Source organism: Marmota marmota, unplaced genomic scaffold (genome assembly GCF_001458135.2).
Source record: "Marmota marmota marmota unplaced genomic scaffold, marMar, whole genome shotgun sequence".
In the NCBI taxonomy this organism is placed as follows: Eukaryota; Metazoa; Chordata; class Mammalia; order Rodentia; family Sciuridae; genus Marmota; species Marmota marmota.
In genome coordinates this window covers 24597935-24615043 of record NW_025999842.1, presented here as the reverse complement: position 1 = coordinate 24615043, position 17109 = coordinate 24597935, and the positions used below count along the sequence as shown (strand labels likewise).

At 32.2% G+C, this 17109-nt stretch overlaps 1 protein-coding gene across 9 annotated transcripts in view; it reads left to right on the top strand.

Moving 5' to 3' along the window:
* Nucleotides 1–17109, top strand: part of Hace1 (HECT domain and ankyrin repeat containing E3 ubiquitin protein ligase 1) — an 81566-nt gene that overhangs the window by 23118 nt on the left and 41339 nt on the right. For 6 of the 9 annotated variants that reach the window (XM_048815312.1, XM_015499680.2, XM_048815182.1 and 3 more), the window contains 4 exons: nucleotides 7700–7782; nucleotides 13399–13495; nucleotides 13668–13769; nucleotides 14822–14928. In XM_048815312.1, the coding sequence (XP_048671269.1) occupies nucleotides 7700–7782; nucleotides 13399–13495; nucleotides 13668–13769; nucleotides 14822–14928 (389 nt within the window). The remainder of the gene's footprint in view (nucleotides 1–7699; nucleotides 7783–13398; nucleotides 13496–13667; nucleotides 13770–14821; nucleotides 14929–17109) is intronic. The other 3 variants (XM_048815445.1, XM_048815490.1, XM_048815546.1) reach the window with 1 other exon arrangement.

Below are 17109 nucleotides of genomic sequence, written 5' to 3'. Positions count from 1 at the left end.
CCTTAAGGATCTGTTGAAGACCATATGAAAATTTCCTTTGGGGGCTGGGGATGTGGCTCAAGCGGTAGCGCGCTCGCCTGGCATGTGTGCGGCCCGGGTTCGATTCTCAGCACCACATACAAACAAAGATGTTGTGTCCACCAAAAACTAAAAAATAAATATTAAAATTCTCTCTTAAAAAAAAAAAATTTCCTTTGTATGCTTTTCTTTCTAAGGTACCTCCTGAGCAGTTTATTTTCTAAAGAGAAGGGACCCCTATTCTAGATATTTGGGAATCAGGAGAATAGTTTTTGCTGGTAGTGGTTGAGGAAGATTGAGCAGGAAATTATAATTATGAAAATTTTAAGAGCTTATTTTGCTGATGTCATTTTATTCACCTATAGTGATCTCAGTTCACTATAGTTATTAAAATTATGTATGTTTTGGATAAACAGCTGTCTGTAGACCAACAGATATTTATGTTGGTCTACATGTTTACTTTTTTTTTTTTTTAATATTTTTTAGTTGTAGATGGACACAATACCTTTATTTATTTATCTTTATGTGGTGCTGAGGATAGAACCCAGGGCCTCACACATGCTAGGCGAGCGCTCTACCACTGAGCCACAACCCAAGCCCACATGTTTACTTTTTTAAAAAAATTAAAAAAATTTTTAGTTATAGATGGACACAATACCTTTATTTTATTTATTTATGAGGATCGAACCTAGTGCCCCAAGCATGCAATGCAAACCTGTATCCCTGAACCACAACCCCAGCCCACATGTTTACTTTTTATTTTAAGCCACTGAGCTTAATTTTTATAAGAAAATGAAAAGCCAAAATTTCTCATTTTCAGAGAAATTATGATCTTATTCATTATGTTTTTTGGACCTTTTACGGATCATAGCCCAATGCAGTTTTTAGAGAATGTATTTGTGTATAGGGTTTACAGGAAAAGATATTTTCTAAAATAAATTGTATCCAAAAAATGAGAATCCTGGATTTCATTTTTCTGGCTACTACTGATTACCATTGAACACACTGCATGTTGTTTATTTCTATTTTGTCTATTGGCCCTTTGTACTATAATGTAAACTTCATGAAGACTGGGACACCCCCTCCCCCCTTATTTCTTGTAACTCTAGAATCTAAAATAGTTCATTGTACATAATAGATATGAGTTTTTTTTTTTTAACTGAAGGATGGAATGAACCACTCAAATGCAATATCATTTTTTTCTGTGTTTTTTCCTAGCATTTGTGAATGTTTGTCACCTCTTTCCTTTTTTGTGTTTTTAAGTGGTGTGTTTATTGATGGCCCTGATTCTTCTAAAGGTTGTATTGGATTTATTTGTATCTACTGTCAAACTCTGGTTTTGAAAATCCTTAGGGGCTTTAAAAGTTAATTCTTTTGAACAACCCACAATAAAAAATTAAAAAATTAAAAAAAAAAAAAGTTAATTCTTTAATTATGTTGTGCCTTGTGTTTTGATGTGGTAGTGTTTTTCAGGAGCTTTAATGTATTTAATTTAGTAAATAAATAATATTTTGTTTCCTCCTGAATTTTATCCTTTGTATACATATTAACAGTCTTACATAGTTGGAAACATTTGTTACTTTGTCATACTTTTGAAGATCATATAGCCTCACACTCTATTGTTAAACTGAAGTTGTTGAAGCTAGGCAATATGTATTTGCAATCTTATGTAGCTCTTTACCTTTCATGATATTTCACATCCAAATTGTATGTGTATATTGTCAACAAAAAAATAATTTGTTGTTGTGGTTAGATCTTTTGCTTTATCATTGAAGTATTGTCACTCTGGATTATTTGGGAATGAGAATTCATTTTGTACACTAGCCTGTGTTTAATTGAGATGTAATAAGGGACCCAGGAGGACTTACTTCCCCTGCAGGGCTCGGTGGGAACTGCCAGAATAGTACAATGATAGGGTGAGTTGGGTAAGTGTTGTACTCTATGTGCCCCTGGTCTGACACCATGTAGGCCTGGCTTGCTTCCTTTACCACACACCACAATGTAGTCTACTAATTGTTGAGATGAATACCTCTTAGATCTCTTTTGCACTTATTTATTTATTTTTTTAAAATATTTATTTTTAGTTTTTAGGTGGACACAATGTCTTTATTTTATTTTTATGTGGTGCTGAGAATTGAACCCAGTGCCTCTCAGAGAAATGATTGGTGATAAAAAAACAAAAACAACAAACAAACAAAAAACTGTGAATAAGGTTATCTGTGACTTTCTTGCTACTTCTCCTGTTACACCATTGAATCAATAATTGAATTCTTTATTATCCTTTTCTCTTTTTTTTAATATTTATTTTTTAGTTTTAGATGGACACAATATGTTTATTTTATTTTATGTGGTGTTGAGGATCGAACCCAGTGCCCCGCGCATGCCAGGCGAGCGCACTACCGCTTGAGCCACATCCCCAGCCCTATTATCCTTTTCTCTCGTGTCAGAACTTTTACAAAAAGAAACCAGCAAACATTTTTTTTTAATCACAAAGGTTGATGGCTTTTCATTCATTATAGTGCTACAAGGCAATTTTTTATTCTTCACGTTGAAATTCATTTATACATTATTTAATACTTTTAAGAGAATTCTCCCCCCTCTTTTTCTTTAGGCAACATTTTATCTATAAGTGAAGCTATTGAAAACTTTAAGAAATGTTTCCTTTAATAGTTGTATATTTTGAAGGTCTTAACTGAAATAAATTTTTTTTTAATTTTTTATTGTTGGTTGTTCAAAACATCACATAGTTCTTGATAAATCATATTTCACACTTTGATTCAAGTGGGTTATGAACTCCCATTTTTACCCCATATACAGATTGCAGAATCACATCAGTTACAGATCCATTGATTTACATATTGCCATACTAGTGTCTGTTGTGTTCTGCTGAAATAAATTTTTTAATACAGAAAAGCAGAAAGACTTCTGAATGGAAAATAAAATACTAGAATCAACAGTTTCCACTACCTTAATCAATCAGATGTTCTTTCATCTTAAGAAAGGAAAGTTGTTTTTTTTTTTTTCCCCCAGTGCTAGGAATTGAACCTAGGGATATTCCATTACTGAGCTATATCTCCAGGCCTCCCCTTTCTAATTAATTAATTTTTGTTTTAGTTGTAGATGGACACAATACCTTCATTTTATTTATTTTTGTGTGGTGCTGAGGGTCGAACCCAGTGCTTCACATGTGCTAGGCAAGTGCTCTGTCACTGAGATACAACTGTAGCCCCATTTCCAGCCCTTTTTAAATTTATTTTGAGACCGGATCTTGCTTAGTTGCCTAGGCTGGGTTTGAGCTTTTGCTTCTCTTATGTTAGGTTCCCAAGTAGCTTGAGAATTCAGGCATATGTCACTGAAGCTGACTTAAAAAAGAATCTTTAATGTCTTGTAGGGTGTACAATGATATGACAGGTATATAAGAAAAGAATTTTAATGTCTTTGTAGGGCAAGGATATGACAAGGGTATGACAAACATGTTTCGGTTCATACTATAAATGATGCCTTCTTGCTAAGATATGCTTATAAAGTTTTTCTCATTACTTTATTGAAAATAGTGGAGTAATATGTTAATCTAATGGCTAAATTGTTTTTATATTATAAGCTTTACAATATACATAAAAATACAGAAGCACTGTAAAAAGTATATGGTTTTAAAAATGGCTTTATTTTTAAACTGAACACAAGCAGCTGTTGAGTCACTTGAGCCTGGCTGTCTAATAGTTACTTGATAGGGGATTAGTAGATCATCTGTGTTTAATGTAGTTTGTGAAGGTATATGTCAGATTAGCCATAATAGTATTTAGTAATCTGAATTCAGAAAAATTAGAATTTCTACTTTCTGGTAAATAGGATTATGATTATGAACATAGGCTTAAGTTTTAATCCTTGCTTCACTGTGTGTTGGGGTATAAATTACCTGACCTCTTTGAAACCTTAGTTTCCTGCTTGTAGAAGTGGAGAGAATATCACATTTCTCACAAGATGATGCAATAAATGAATTGATAAATACTTATTAGGGTAGTGTTAGGCACATGTTAAGGTTATTCATATTCTTGTTACATAATTTTAACTATAATTTATCTGAATGTGTCCTGTATTTTGTTAACTTATTTCAGTTTCTGGCTCACTAGGTTTTAAATGTACATTAATAGATATTTTCAATGTATTTGCTTTCATCTTTCTTCTCTTGGGCTTTTTCAACAATGAAAGCTTATTGTCTATATTTTCTATAAGAGTTGTAGACACTGTTAGTGCTATTTCACTTCTGTTTTGAGATCACACACATAGAGCTGCTATGTCAAAAATCAGAAAGGTTGAAAACCAGGATCAAAGGACCGAAATATGTCGTCTCTTATAAAATAGTGACCTATAAATGCTTCTCATTTTCATATTTGAAAGTTCTTACTTGTGTAAGTTTAAAAGAGTTGTATAGCTGATAATATTAGTTTTATATAGCCTTTTTTTTAATTTAAGAGATTGAACACAATGCTTTGTGCATGGTAAGCATGTAGTGTATCTCTGAGCTACACCCTTAGCCCTATAACAGTATTTCTATTACTTAGATTTTAGAATTCATACTGGGATAGAAGTAAATTCAAATAGCAGTATGTGATAACTATATTTTTAAAATTTTTATCAAAATATTTTAAATAAAAAAATAGTTGTCCCTTAAACCAACCCTTATTCTTTATCAAATCATGATCATGAACAATTTTTGACTTTTTTAGCTTTTTCTCTGGTAGATAGTTCTAAATAATAGGCTTCTATGGTTTTACTGTTTTAATTTATGATGTTTAGATGTTACTTAATAATTTCTTGTTATGGCAAGTTAGGATTTACAAATTTTGGTTAAGTAACATTCATTTTATTTATTATTAGGTAAATGTTGTTTACAGTTAAGTCAGGTAGGGAACTATAACATTTTCTTTCTAGAAGTAATTGACTTTGCTCAGTTTACTTTGTAAGAATCAGCAGTTCTTTCTATATTTTATATTCCTGTAAGTATCTCTCAGTACTGTTTTCTACAAAGACACATTTGTTAAATAATCTTGTCAGTTTGCCTTTTTTTTTTTTTTCCTCCCTTTAAACTTGGAGATTTCTTAGTGTCTGTCTTGTGTTTGACCTCCAATATTCTGGTTTCTACATCTTCTATTTTGGTTTATTCCCTTGTTTTGGGGGAGGATATCGTTCAGCTCCCAGGTATGCTTTTCTTGAGAAAAGATACTTTTTAATTTTTTAAAAAATTTGAAATCTTTCATAGTTAAGCATGTTTCTAAACTTATAACTGATATGAATAATAGTGTGGTCGAGAAGAGAATTTTGTATTTTAAATAGTTTATCTTATAGCTTTAAAGGCTTTTTACCTTTTAGATTTTGGTGTTACAGTTGAAATATATCTTATCAATCTGATTTTAGTTTATCTTTTGAGATTTTATATGCTTGGTATTATGAAATTTTATTTTGTTGCTTTGTTGACATATTAGACTAGGGATTTGATGAGCCATTTAAATTTGGCAATTCATACTCTTTAGTTCTGGGGTTTTTTTGTTTTTGTTTTTGTTTTTTAAAATTTATTTAATTTTTATTTGTAGTTGGACACAATACCTTTGTTTTATTCATTTTTACATGGTGCTGAGGGTCAAACCCAGGGCCTCACACATGCTAGGCAAGTGCTCTACCACTGAGCCATAACCCCAGCCCCTGGGGTTTGTTTTAGTATTATTTACTGATTCCTGTGTTGTTCCCCAACTTCTTCATTTTCTTTATGCTTACTTTCTGCAATGTGTCTCCTTGGATTGATCCACTGATTTTCTCATCTTTTCTATTTTCTTCTTATTTGTCTTTTCATTCTGTTTTCTGTCTTGTAGATTTTCTAAGCATTGTGTTTCTCCAGATTGTTGAATTGTTGTGTCTTCTTGATATTTTAATTTCTTATTCTCTGAATATTTTCCCCTTGGGTTTCTATTGTTTCAAGGATATAATAACTTTTTTCCTCTCCTCTCTGAGAATATTAGCAATTCTAATATTGGTTGTTTTCTTTGGTGTTCCCTTTATTTTTTATTTTTCTGGGTTTCTTTTTAAAAATTTTTGCTGTTTGGGTTTGTTACTTCACTGTGTCTTAAAATATTGTCTGTCCATCTGTGTGTAAGGCTGAGATACTAAGATGTTGACTGCAAGCATTGTATTTGGGGGCCAAATTTGTTGGATGTTTGGCTTCTTTGTACACCAAGTTTTCTTAATCTTGGCACTGTTTATATTTGGACTTTATAATTGTTTGTTGTGGGGACTGTCCTGTGCATTATAGAATGTTTAGCTGTATCTCTGGCCTTTCCTCCCTAGGTAACAATAGTCCTTCCCATCCCTAGTCACAAAAATTGAAATATCTCCTGGGATTGCCAAATGTCCCTCACGGGGAAAACATTCTTTGGTTGAGAATCACTCCATTGTAGAAACATTGCCTTGAACTGGATTATTTCATTAGGAACTCTACAGTTAATATCCTTAGGGCTAATATCTTTAGGGCTTTCTTTCTGGTGCCAGGCTATAGAGTGGAAACTTTCAATTTCTCATGAGGTTTGAAGCCTGGCTGCTGGATTTTGGGGACCCAAGAGAAATATGGGGTTAGAGGTTTTCACTTAGTTTTTTCCACCATGGCTCCTGAACCTTGCTTGTACTTGTATTTCTTGTTTGCCAGTCTAGAGCTTCCATTTTCACTTTGTCTAGAGAATAAACCACCTGTCTTAACATAGTAGAGTCTAATACTATGGCATGGGAGGAAGGGTCCTAGCTAAGGAGGAATTATTTGTTTTATAGACTTTTAACTATTCCTCCTATTTCTCAGCTCTGTGTAAACATCCTATTTTCAGAGGTATCCCGGTACTTGGTACTTCCTGTGGTAGGTTTTTTTTTTTTTTTAAATTTTGTTATTGTATATGTGCTATATTAAGAATTTGGTTGCTTCTTATTAGAATTCCCATTTGGACTCAGCTTTTTTTGATCTGCTGAGTCAATTTACTGGTCCTCCATTTGTTTGCCATCTTTCAAAAACCTTTTGGCTTATCTAGTACACTGGTGTATTCTTTCTTGTTCTTCCTTGTATAGGTGTATGTTAACACACTACTAGGTTTTAGAGCAGCAATCAAAATGAATACATGTGTTCAATCCAGAATAAATAAAAAAGTTTTGTTCAAAAAAAACTATATTTTTACATATTTTATTTCTTTTTGCAGGAGGAACTCAAATGAAGATTATAGAAATAAAACCAGAATAAGTGTGTGTGTATTTTTATATATATAAAATGTATATGTGTGTGTACACACACACACACACACACACACATTTAGTTTTTAAGGCTTTTAGGTGTACTTTGCCTTATCTCTAATCATCAAGTGTGAACTTTTAATATTTTTATATTAGCTATGAAACAGTGCTGCTCAGGAGTTTTTTTCATGCTAAAACAGTTTATCTCACACTGATAATTCCATACATAGCATGTGATGCCTGAGAGACTCAGAGCTTATCAAAGTTGAGTTTGTGCAGCCATCATAATTGTCATATGCCCATTCATTTTCTCTTTAAAGCTTTTGAGTTATGGGAAGAACTTTCCTTATATGAATTTAAATTCTGAGAATTGTATCTTTTGACTTCTTTGATTGTAATTGTTTTTTTCCCCCCTCCCTAGACAGTGCAATGCTTGCTAGACAGTGGTGCTGATATTAACAGGCCAAATGTGTCAGGAGCCACTCCATTGTACTTTGCTTGCAGGTATGATATTTTATATTTTCATATATCCAAAAAACAAAGTTGTGTATCTACCATATTTTCAATCAAATATTTCTGTATATTATCTACAGCTCTAATTTCACAAAAATGTTATGTTCTCTTTTAAGATGAAGAAAAGCATTTTGGTTTTGTTACTTAACTACATGAGGGAAAGCATTTTCTCTTATATTTCATCGCCAGTGTTTTTATGCTGTAGGTGGGAGCTTTTGATTTAATTGATTATTTCAGTTTTAAGAAAAATCAATAATCCAGTAATTCCCATAGGTCACTTTATTAACTAACCAGGTGAGTTCCTTTGGGATAAGCTATTGAAATATGTTTTGGTCCAGAGCCATGGTTTTGCTTTCTCTGTATCTGTAACTTTAAAATATTGAGTCAGTTTTGTTAGTTACTAAGTTATACATTATTTTTGTGCTTGTTTCTTGATCTTTTCTTGACTTGGACATTTGTTCACTTATTCATTCACTTAATTGGCAAACACGTAGCTAGCACTGCATGTTATAGGTATTAGTGATATAGTAATAAGTAGGGCTAGGATGTAGCTTGGTGGTAGAACACTTGTCTGGCATGTACAAGGCCCTGGGTTCCAGATCTATCATCATAGAAAGCAAAACAAATAATAACAAAAACAAAACAAAAAAACCCCAGTATCTAAAGAGCAACATAAAAATTACACACATGTATTCACACCCACTTAGATATACGAGAGTTTGTGTGTTGGGATGGTATATAAATGTAGCTTACAGAGAGAAGCCGTGCACAAAAAACTATAGTGGTTCTTCTTTTTTGATTTAAATTCTAGTGCTTTCTTGGTGTCCCCTAGTATTGGTTCTAGAATTCTCCCATAAATACCAAAGTTCTCTAATACTCAGATCCCTTATATAAAATGGCCTAATATTTGCATATAAACTATGCATATCCTCCTGTGTACTTTAAATCATCTCTAAATTACTTATACCTAATACATTGTAAATCTTGTACAACTAGTTGATATACTGTATTGTTTAGGGAATAATGACAAAAAGTCTGTATGTTTGTTTTAGACTGAAAGACCTGCCTTTCCTCTTTAGCTTCTTGTTGGGTCTCTGATATTATCTTGATCAGACTGATTCAGATTATTTATTGAACAACCTTTGTTAGGAGCAGTTCACCAAACATTGTAGTGAATCTTGTCTTTGATTTAAGTTTTATGAATTTAAAAATTTATAAAATTTTAGACTCTTATGTTCAAGGGGCCCTTATGTACAGGAGCTTTTGAATCTTTATACATCTAGATTTTGTCTAAATCTAGTCATTTTCTTATACTTAAAATTTGGTTGGTTGGTTAGAATAGCAGTTCCTTCCATAGTGTTCTTAATTTATGAATAATATAATTGTTTGATTACCTGAAATCATACCCTATTTAGAATTTATCTTTAGATCAGAGTTTTCTTTGAACCTCTGAATTTGAGTGTCTCTCATCACTCAAAAATCTCATAGAATCTCAGATGTTAACATGTCCAAAATACAGTTTCTGATTTTCTTTTTCAAACCTTTCTTTCAGTTTCCCTTATTCTCCAGTTCTTTAAGCCAGAGACCAGATCATTATTTTTTTTATTTCTCTCTGAACCCTCAGCTTGGAACTTATTTAGTAAGTTCTGTAAATTCTACATTCAGAATTTGTTTTGAAACTTTTCCACTCTTAAACTCATTGAAACTGTTACGTCTTGACTAGAGTACTGTAGTAGTTATCTTCACTTAGCATTATATTCTCCAGCTCCATCCATTTACCTGCAAATGCCTTATTCTCTTTTATTGATGAGTAATATTCCATTGTGTATATATACCACGTTTTCTTTATCCATTCATCTACTGAATGGCATCTAGGTTGGATCCACAGTTTAGTATTGTGAATTCAGCTGGTATAAATATTGGTGTGGCTATGTTACTATAGTATGCTGATTTTAAGTCCTTTGGGTATAGACCATGGAGTGGGATATCTGGGTCAAATGGTGGTTCCATTCCAAGTTTTCTGAGGAATCTCCACACTGCTTTTCAAAGCGGTTGTACCAATTTGCAGTCCCACCAGCCATATATGAGTGTACCTTTTTCCTCACATCCTCTCCAGCACTTATTATTGCTTGTATTCTTGATAACTGCCATTCTGATTGGGGTGAGATGAAATCTTAGTTTTCATTTGCATTTCTGTAATTACTAAAGATGTTGAACACTTTTTCATATATTTGTTAATCGCTTGTATATCTTCTTCTGTTCAGTTCCTTAGCCCTTTTATTGATTGGGTTGTTTATTTTTTTGGTATTAAGTCTTTTGAGTTCTTTATGTATCCTGGAGATTAGTACTGTATCTGATGTGCTTGTGGTAAAAATTTTCTCCCATAATGTAGGCTCTCTCTTTACCTCAATGATTGTTTCCTTTGCTGAGAAGAAGTTTTTTAGTTTGAATCCATCCCACTTATTGATTCTTGATTTTATTTCTTGTGCTTTAAGAGTCTTGTAAAGGAAGTCAGGGATTAACCCGACATGATGAAGATTTGGGTCTACTTTTTCTTCTAGTTGGTGCAGGGTCTCTGGTCTAATTCCTTGGTCCTTGATCCATTCTGAGTTGAGTTTTGTTTATGGTGAGAGATAGAGGTTTAATTTCATTTTGGAAGATGTTTTTGAATGAATTGAGTCACTGTAATTTCATGCTTGAAAAATATTTTATATGAAACAGTGACATTTATAATAGTAAATATAAGTATGGTAATACAGAACTGAGATATTCCCATAGTCTGAATGTTGGAATGTGATAAAAAGATGTTTTTAGAAGTACATTCTGCTACTACTATATCCCCCTATATCATTAAGGGTTTTTTCGTTTTTTTGGTACTTAGAATTCACCAAGGGCCTTGTACATGCTTAGGTTCTAAACTAGCAAACATCAGATAGCTTTGAACAAAGATAGTTATACAAGTCCGTGTTGAGAAGTAAAACCAAAAAACATTTACAGGCAGACTTTTAATTGTACTTGTGATATTTAGATTTTCAAGTATTTTCTGTATCTTCAGATAACTTTCATTCTGTTAGGAAAAGTAAGATTTTGTTGAGATGTATAGATACAGTAAATTAGTGAGACATGTATTGAGTTTTAGAGCTTTGTAATAGTTATAAAGGGATAAAATTCAGAGCATGGATTCATAGTTCCTGCCAGGCAACTCCTTTTAGTTATCAAACTCTGTAAATAGCCAGTAGACCTTAGACTCAGAATTATAAACTTAGATTTGGAACATCCCCTTTGAAAATACGGTCATTTTGTTTCAGGCTATTCCAAAAAATATTGCTTCTATTTGTACAATTATATATTCTATCCAAGTTCTCAAATTCACAAAGTCTGAAGTTAGAAGAATGAAAGTGTTTGAGAGATCACTTCTATTTCCTCTTCAAGGAAGTGAAAATTATCTGAATCAATGTTAAAAAAAAAATCCATTTTGTTAAGTTTAGTTGCTTTTCTCACTTTCAAAGTAAAGTTTTTGTATTAGATGGTCTTTTTAAATTGTGGAACTTCTTTGAGCATTTGTTAAAATCAGCCTTATATTTTAATGTCTCTGAATTGTAAATTTATTTATTTTTGTTGACTTTATTTTGAGTCAGAGGAACTCATTGAATAAAAAGACCTAGGGTCTAGTGATTGCTACCTCCAGAGTATAATGGTTCTAACTGAAAGAGTAGTAGTACAAGGAGAGCTATCAGAGAAAGGCATGTGGATCGGAGAGTTGTTTATTCTAGACTAGATTGAATAGCCAAACTGAGTGGGTTGATAAAGGTTGAAAGCTAGATAGATATTTTTTCCTTGTAATTCTCACTTGTGTTCTTCCCTTAAGTTCTTATTTTGATGCTCTTTTCTTTTTCTTTTTTTTTTTAACAAAGAAAGTGCTATGAAATGTGTTTTTTAAAAAAATATTGTTTTTTTGTAATCATAGTTGGATACAATATCTTTATTTTATTTATTTATTTGTATGTGGTGCTAAGGATTGAACCCAGGGCCTTATTTTTAATATTTAAATTCTTTTGGAGTAAGTAGTCTAAAAATTTGGGTGTTTGTGGTAGAAAGGAGGTCAGGATAGACTTGAGAAAGGGATTAGGAAGTGAATGGAAGGAAAAAAATTGATCAGAGTTTGATAAATAGTTACATATCTCAAAATGTTATGAGTTATTGTAGGATTCATATTAACCATCCATAATTCATAGAGAAAGACTTTAAAAGATTTTATTTTTGTTTATGGAATCCAGATTTTTTACTTTTCTTTTTTTATTAAATTATTTTTTCTAATTTATTACATTTGACGGCAGAATGCATTTCATTTCTTATTACACATATAGAGCACAATTTTTCAAGTCATTGTTGTACACAAAGTATTTTCACACTTTTTGTGTCTTCATACATGTACTTAGGGTAATGATGTCTAACTCATTCCACCATCTTTTCTACCCCCATGCCCTCACTTTTCCCCTCCCTCCCCTTTGTCCTATCTAATTTTTCTCCATTCCTTCCATGCCCCCCCCATCACCATTATGAGTCAGCATCCTCATATCAAAGAAAACATTTGGTTTTTTGGGGATTGGCTAACTTCACTTAGCAGTATATTCTCTAACTCCATCCATTTACCTGCAAATGCCATGATTTTATTCTCTTTTAATGCTGAATAACATTCCATTGTGTATATATATATCAAAGTTTCCCTATACATTCATCTACTGAAGGGCATCTAGGTTGGTTCCACAATTTAGCTATTGTGAATTGTGCTGCTATAAACATTGATGTGGCTGTGTCCCTGTAGTATGCTGTTGTTTAAGTCCTATGGGTATAGACCGAGGAGTGGGATAGCTGGGTCAAATGGTGGTTCCATTCCAAGTTTTCCAAAGAATCTCCATACTGCTTTCCATATTGGCTGCACCATTTTGCACTCCCACTATCAATATATGAGTGTGCCTTTTCCCCCACTCCTCACTAACACTTATTGTTGTTTGTATTCTTTATAGCTGCCATTCTGACTGGCTTGAGATGAAATCTTAGAGTAGTTTTGATTTGCATTTCTCTATTCGCTAGAGATATTGAACATTTTCTCATGTATTTGTTGATTGATTGTATATCCTCTTGTGAGAAGTGTCTGTTCAGTTTCTTGGCCCATTTATTGATTCTTGGTTTTAATTGTTGCACTATAGGAGTCTTATTAAGGAAGTTTGGGCCTAATCAACATGATGGAGATTTGGGCCTACTTTTTCTTCTATTAGGCACAAGGTCTCTGGTTTAATTCCTAGGTCCTTGATCTACTTTGAGTTTTGTGTATGGTGAGAGAGAGGGAGGTTTAATTTTATTTTGTTACATATGGATTTCCAGTTTTCCCAGCACCATTTGTTGAAGAGGCTATTAAAATATTTTATTTTTAGACTTACAAATGATTTTCAAAGATAAAAACTTGATCTTCCAAGATGTTTATGTCTGTTTGTGTATGTAAAGCAAATATATCAAATTAGTAAAATATGATAAATTGGCTATTTAAGTAAATTTATTAAAAATAAAAAAATATTTTATTTTTAATTTGGTTCTATTTCTATATAGTCATGGTCAGAGAGATACAGCACAGATTCTTCTATTACGAGGAGCCAAATATTTGCCAGATAAAAATGGAGTAACCCCTCTGGATTTATGTGTACAGGTATGTTTTCAATATATATTTTGAGCCCATTTAAGATAGAAACTGAGAATAGTAAAATCATTTTTTTCATAAGTGAGTGGGTGAGTGCAAAGATTTTTATACTGTGAAGTATAAATGACTGTTAAGAAAAACTTTATTTTCGAAGTTGAGTAATTTTAAGTCTTGTTTTTAGGGTGGATATGGAGAGACTTGTGAAGTATTAATTCAGTATCATCCTAGGCTTTTTCAGACTATTATTCAAATGACACAGAATGAAGACCTCCGAGAAAACATGGTAATATAATTGTGCTAGTAACTTGGAAATGAACAAGCTTTATTCAGGCTTATATATGTGAAACTTTCCAAATGTGCTTAGTAATTTTATTTATTAATACAAATATTTTAATAATTTGAATATGCTTATCTGCACTATAGAATAAGTATGAATTCCTTTTATTCCTTCATATCCATGGGTTCTCCATGCATGGATTCAACCAATCAGGGGTCAAAAACATTTTTAAAAATTGCATACGTACTGAACATTACAGTTTTTTTTCTTGTTGTTTCTTAAACCATATAGTACAAGAACTATTTGCATAGCATTTTTATTGCATTTGGTATGAAAAGTGATCTAGAAATGATTTAAAATATGTGGAAAAAGGTTCATAGGTTATATGCAAATACTATGCCATTTTATATAAAGAACTTGAGTATCTGCAGATTTTGATATCCTTGGGAATTCAGGTGTTAGTCCCCAGAGATACCAAGAAACATATGTAATAATTAACAAACTTTGGGCTAATATTTGGCCTTCTAACTCTTCTGTTCTGTGGATCTTTGATCTTCCCTTAGGATAACTATTCCCTGGGAAAGAGGAAACGAATCTGAGGAGGAATGTCATGTTATGATTTGTAATCACTAGTTTACCAAGCACTGTTTTTTTTTATTTTTGGTTTTCTTTTTGCTATGCTGGAGATTAACTCCAAATCTTTCTGCTGCTTGGCTACATCCCCATCCCTGAGTGCTATTATTTATAGTAGCTATAATCTTAGAAAAATTATGGAATTTAAAATTTTCTGAAATTTGAGAAGTCTGGAGTTAAATTTTCAAAGATACACTAGGTGATTTTTATTCTCTTTTTTTTTAATTGTTGTTTACTGTGTAATTTTCAACAAAATTTTATGTTATCATCTATCATATTAACTTTTAAATTTATACAAAGCAAAGTATAAAGGTTTCTATTTTAGCTGATTGGCTTTAAGGTGCTTATTAAATTAATAAGTACTTAATTTTTTGACAAAATTTAATAGTTTATTTAATCTCAATTTTTTACTTATAAATATTTAGCTACGGCAAGTTCTGGAGCATTTGTCTCAGCAAAGTGAAAGCCAGTACCTAAAGATTCTAACAAGCCTTGCTGAAGTTGCTACAACAAATGGTCACAAGCTGCTTAGGTAAGTGTTTCAGCATTTCAATAGGTAGCAGTTTCTACCTGAATAGTTATTCTGTTAGGTGCCTTTTTTCAGTGGTAAGATATTATGAAAAATTGCTGACGTATCATTATTTTATTTAAAAGGACCAAGATAATCACCTAAAGAAACTTTGATCTTAAAGAAACTGAAGCATACTTGAATGAGTTTTGGCATATGTGTTTGGAATTTTTTGAAAGTATTACTTAGACTAGTTATGTAAGTAAATACACATGAAGAAGAATCCCAAAAGTAGTTCAGGAATCTTGCTCACTAATTTATAAAAGTGAGTATAGGCTTTTCTTCAACTTTTCAAAATACTTTTGAGATTTAGCATGAAGTTTTCTCCCTACCCTGTCTCATTTCGTTTCTTTATTCTTTTTTTTTTTTTGGATTTTTTAATATTTATTTATTTTTTTTTAGTTTTCGGTGGACCCAACATTTTTATTTTATTTTATCTTATTTTTAAATTTTTTTATTTTAAAAATTTTTAAAAATTTTTATTGTTGGTTGTTCAAAACATTACATAGTTCTTGACATATCGTATTTCACACTTTGATTCAAGTGGGTTATGAACTCCCATTTTTACCCCGTATACAGATTGCAGAATTACATCCGTTACACATCCACTGATTTACATAATGCCATACTAGTGTCTATTGTATTCTGCTGCCTTTCCTATCCTCTACTATCCCCCCTCCCCTCCCCTCTCCTCCCATCTTCTCTCTCTACCCCATCTACTGTAATTCATTTCTCCCCCTCGTTTCTTTATTCTTTCCAGAAGTTTTTGTGATTTTAGTGGCTCATCACTAAGTCCATGGAGTTAATGCTTTTATATTACTTCATTTTATATATATGGCATTTTCCCACAGCTACATTCTTTTGTGGTTAGTCACCCTAATTAGGAGTAAGTAGCTATTAAGAAATGCCCTTGAGCTATATAATTCTCTGTTATTACATATTAATTTATAAATTTGACCCTCTTTTAATTTAGATGCTTTTCCCTTTGTATTATTATTATTTTTTCACTAATCATCTCTATATTGATAGGTCATGATTGTCTCCTACCTTTTTAGTTGCTACTGAACTTTTTTCCTCCCAACAACATGCAGGTTCTATAATTCATCTACATTGTCAAATTCATGATTTTAGTCCTTTGTTTCATTTTCCCCTCAACTTTTCATATACTTCAGATGAGAGTCATTTTCTTTACTCTAAGACCCTTTATTTTTTCTTGGTGCCAAGATCACTTTCTTGCATTCTTTAAACTGTTCAAAGTTTCTTCAGCAGTTCTACTCAATATACAATTTGCTAGTTTAAAAAATTATTCTATTTGCAACTACTTTTAGAATCTTATCTATAAGAATTATTGAATTCCAGGTTCCCATAATGTGCCTCTCTTATTTTAGTCATTCCCAGTATTACACGTTGTTGATGAAGCCTTTCTAAGATTCAGATATGCTAATTAAAAGCATGGTCCTTGGAGCCTGCCAGACTCAAGTTTAAATCCACACCATTACTAACAGTGTGGCCTTAGCAACTAACTAACTAAAGACACACCATTTACTAACTGTGTGGCCTTAGCAACTAACCTTTTGGAGTTTCCTTTATTGTTCATCCATGCATCTAATGTGTATTTTTGAATGCCTGCTGCCAGACACCAGACATTCTATTAGGTGGTTGTGAATAAAACAGACAAGATGTCTCCTTATATTCAATTTGCCGTTTAGTTTGGATTTTGTTCCATTTTATTAGAAAGTGGTAGTAAATACTTTAATGAATAGACATTTTCAGTTCCCAAATTATTAATCCTTATTATTATTTTTTTAAATGTTAAAGGTATACTAGAAATGTTACTATGAATTGGGTAAAATATGCAGAGGACTTTTGATAATTAGATTCATTACAAACACAATTATGCCATTCTGCCTGAAAATTCATGAAACTCCTTACTCTGTTTGTGCAACAGTTATAATACAAAATAATTGATACTGGAGATTTCAAAATAAAATATTCCCTAGACCCCCAGAATTATTTATAGATATATTATTAAATTAAGTATGAATTTAACTGAAGTTCTTCAGCTTCTCTGTGGAAGAGGAATGATTGGTATTTGTGATTATGACTAATCCCAAGGTACTTTGGGGTTCTGAAGGGCTTTTCGAT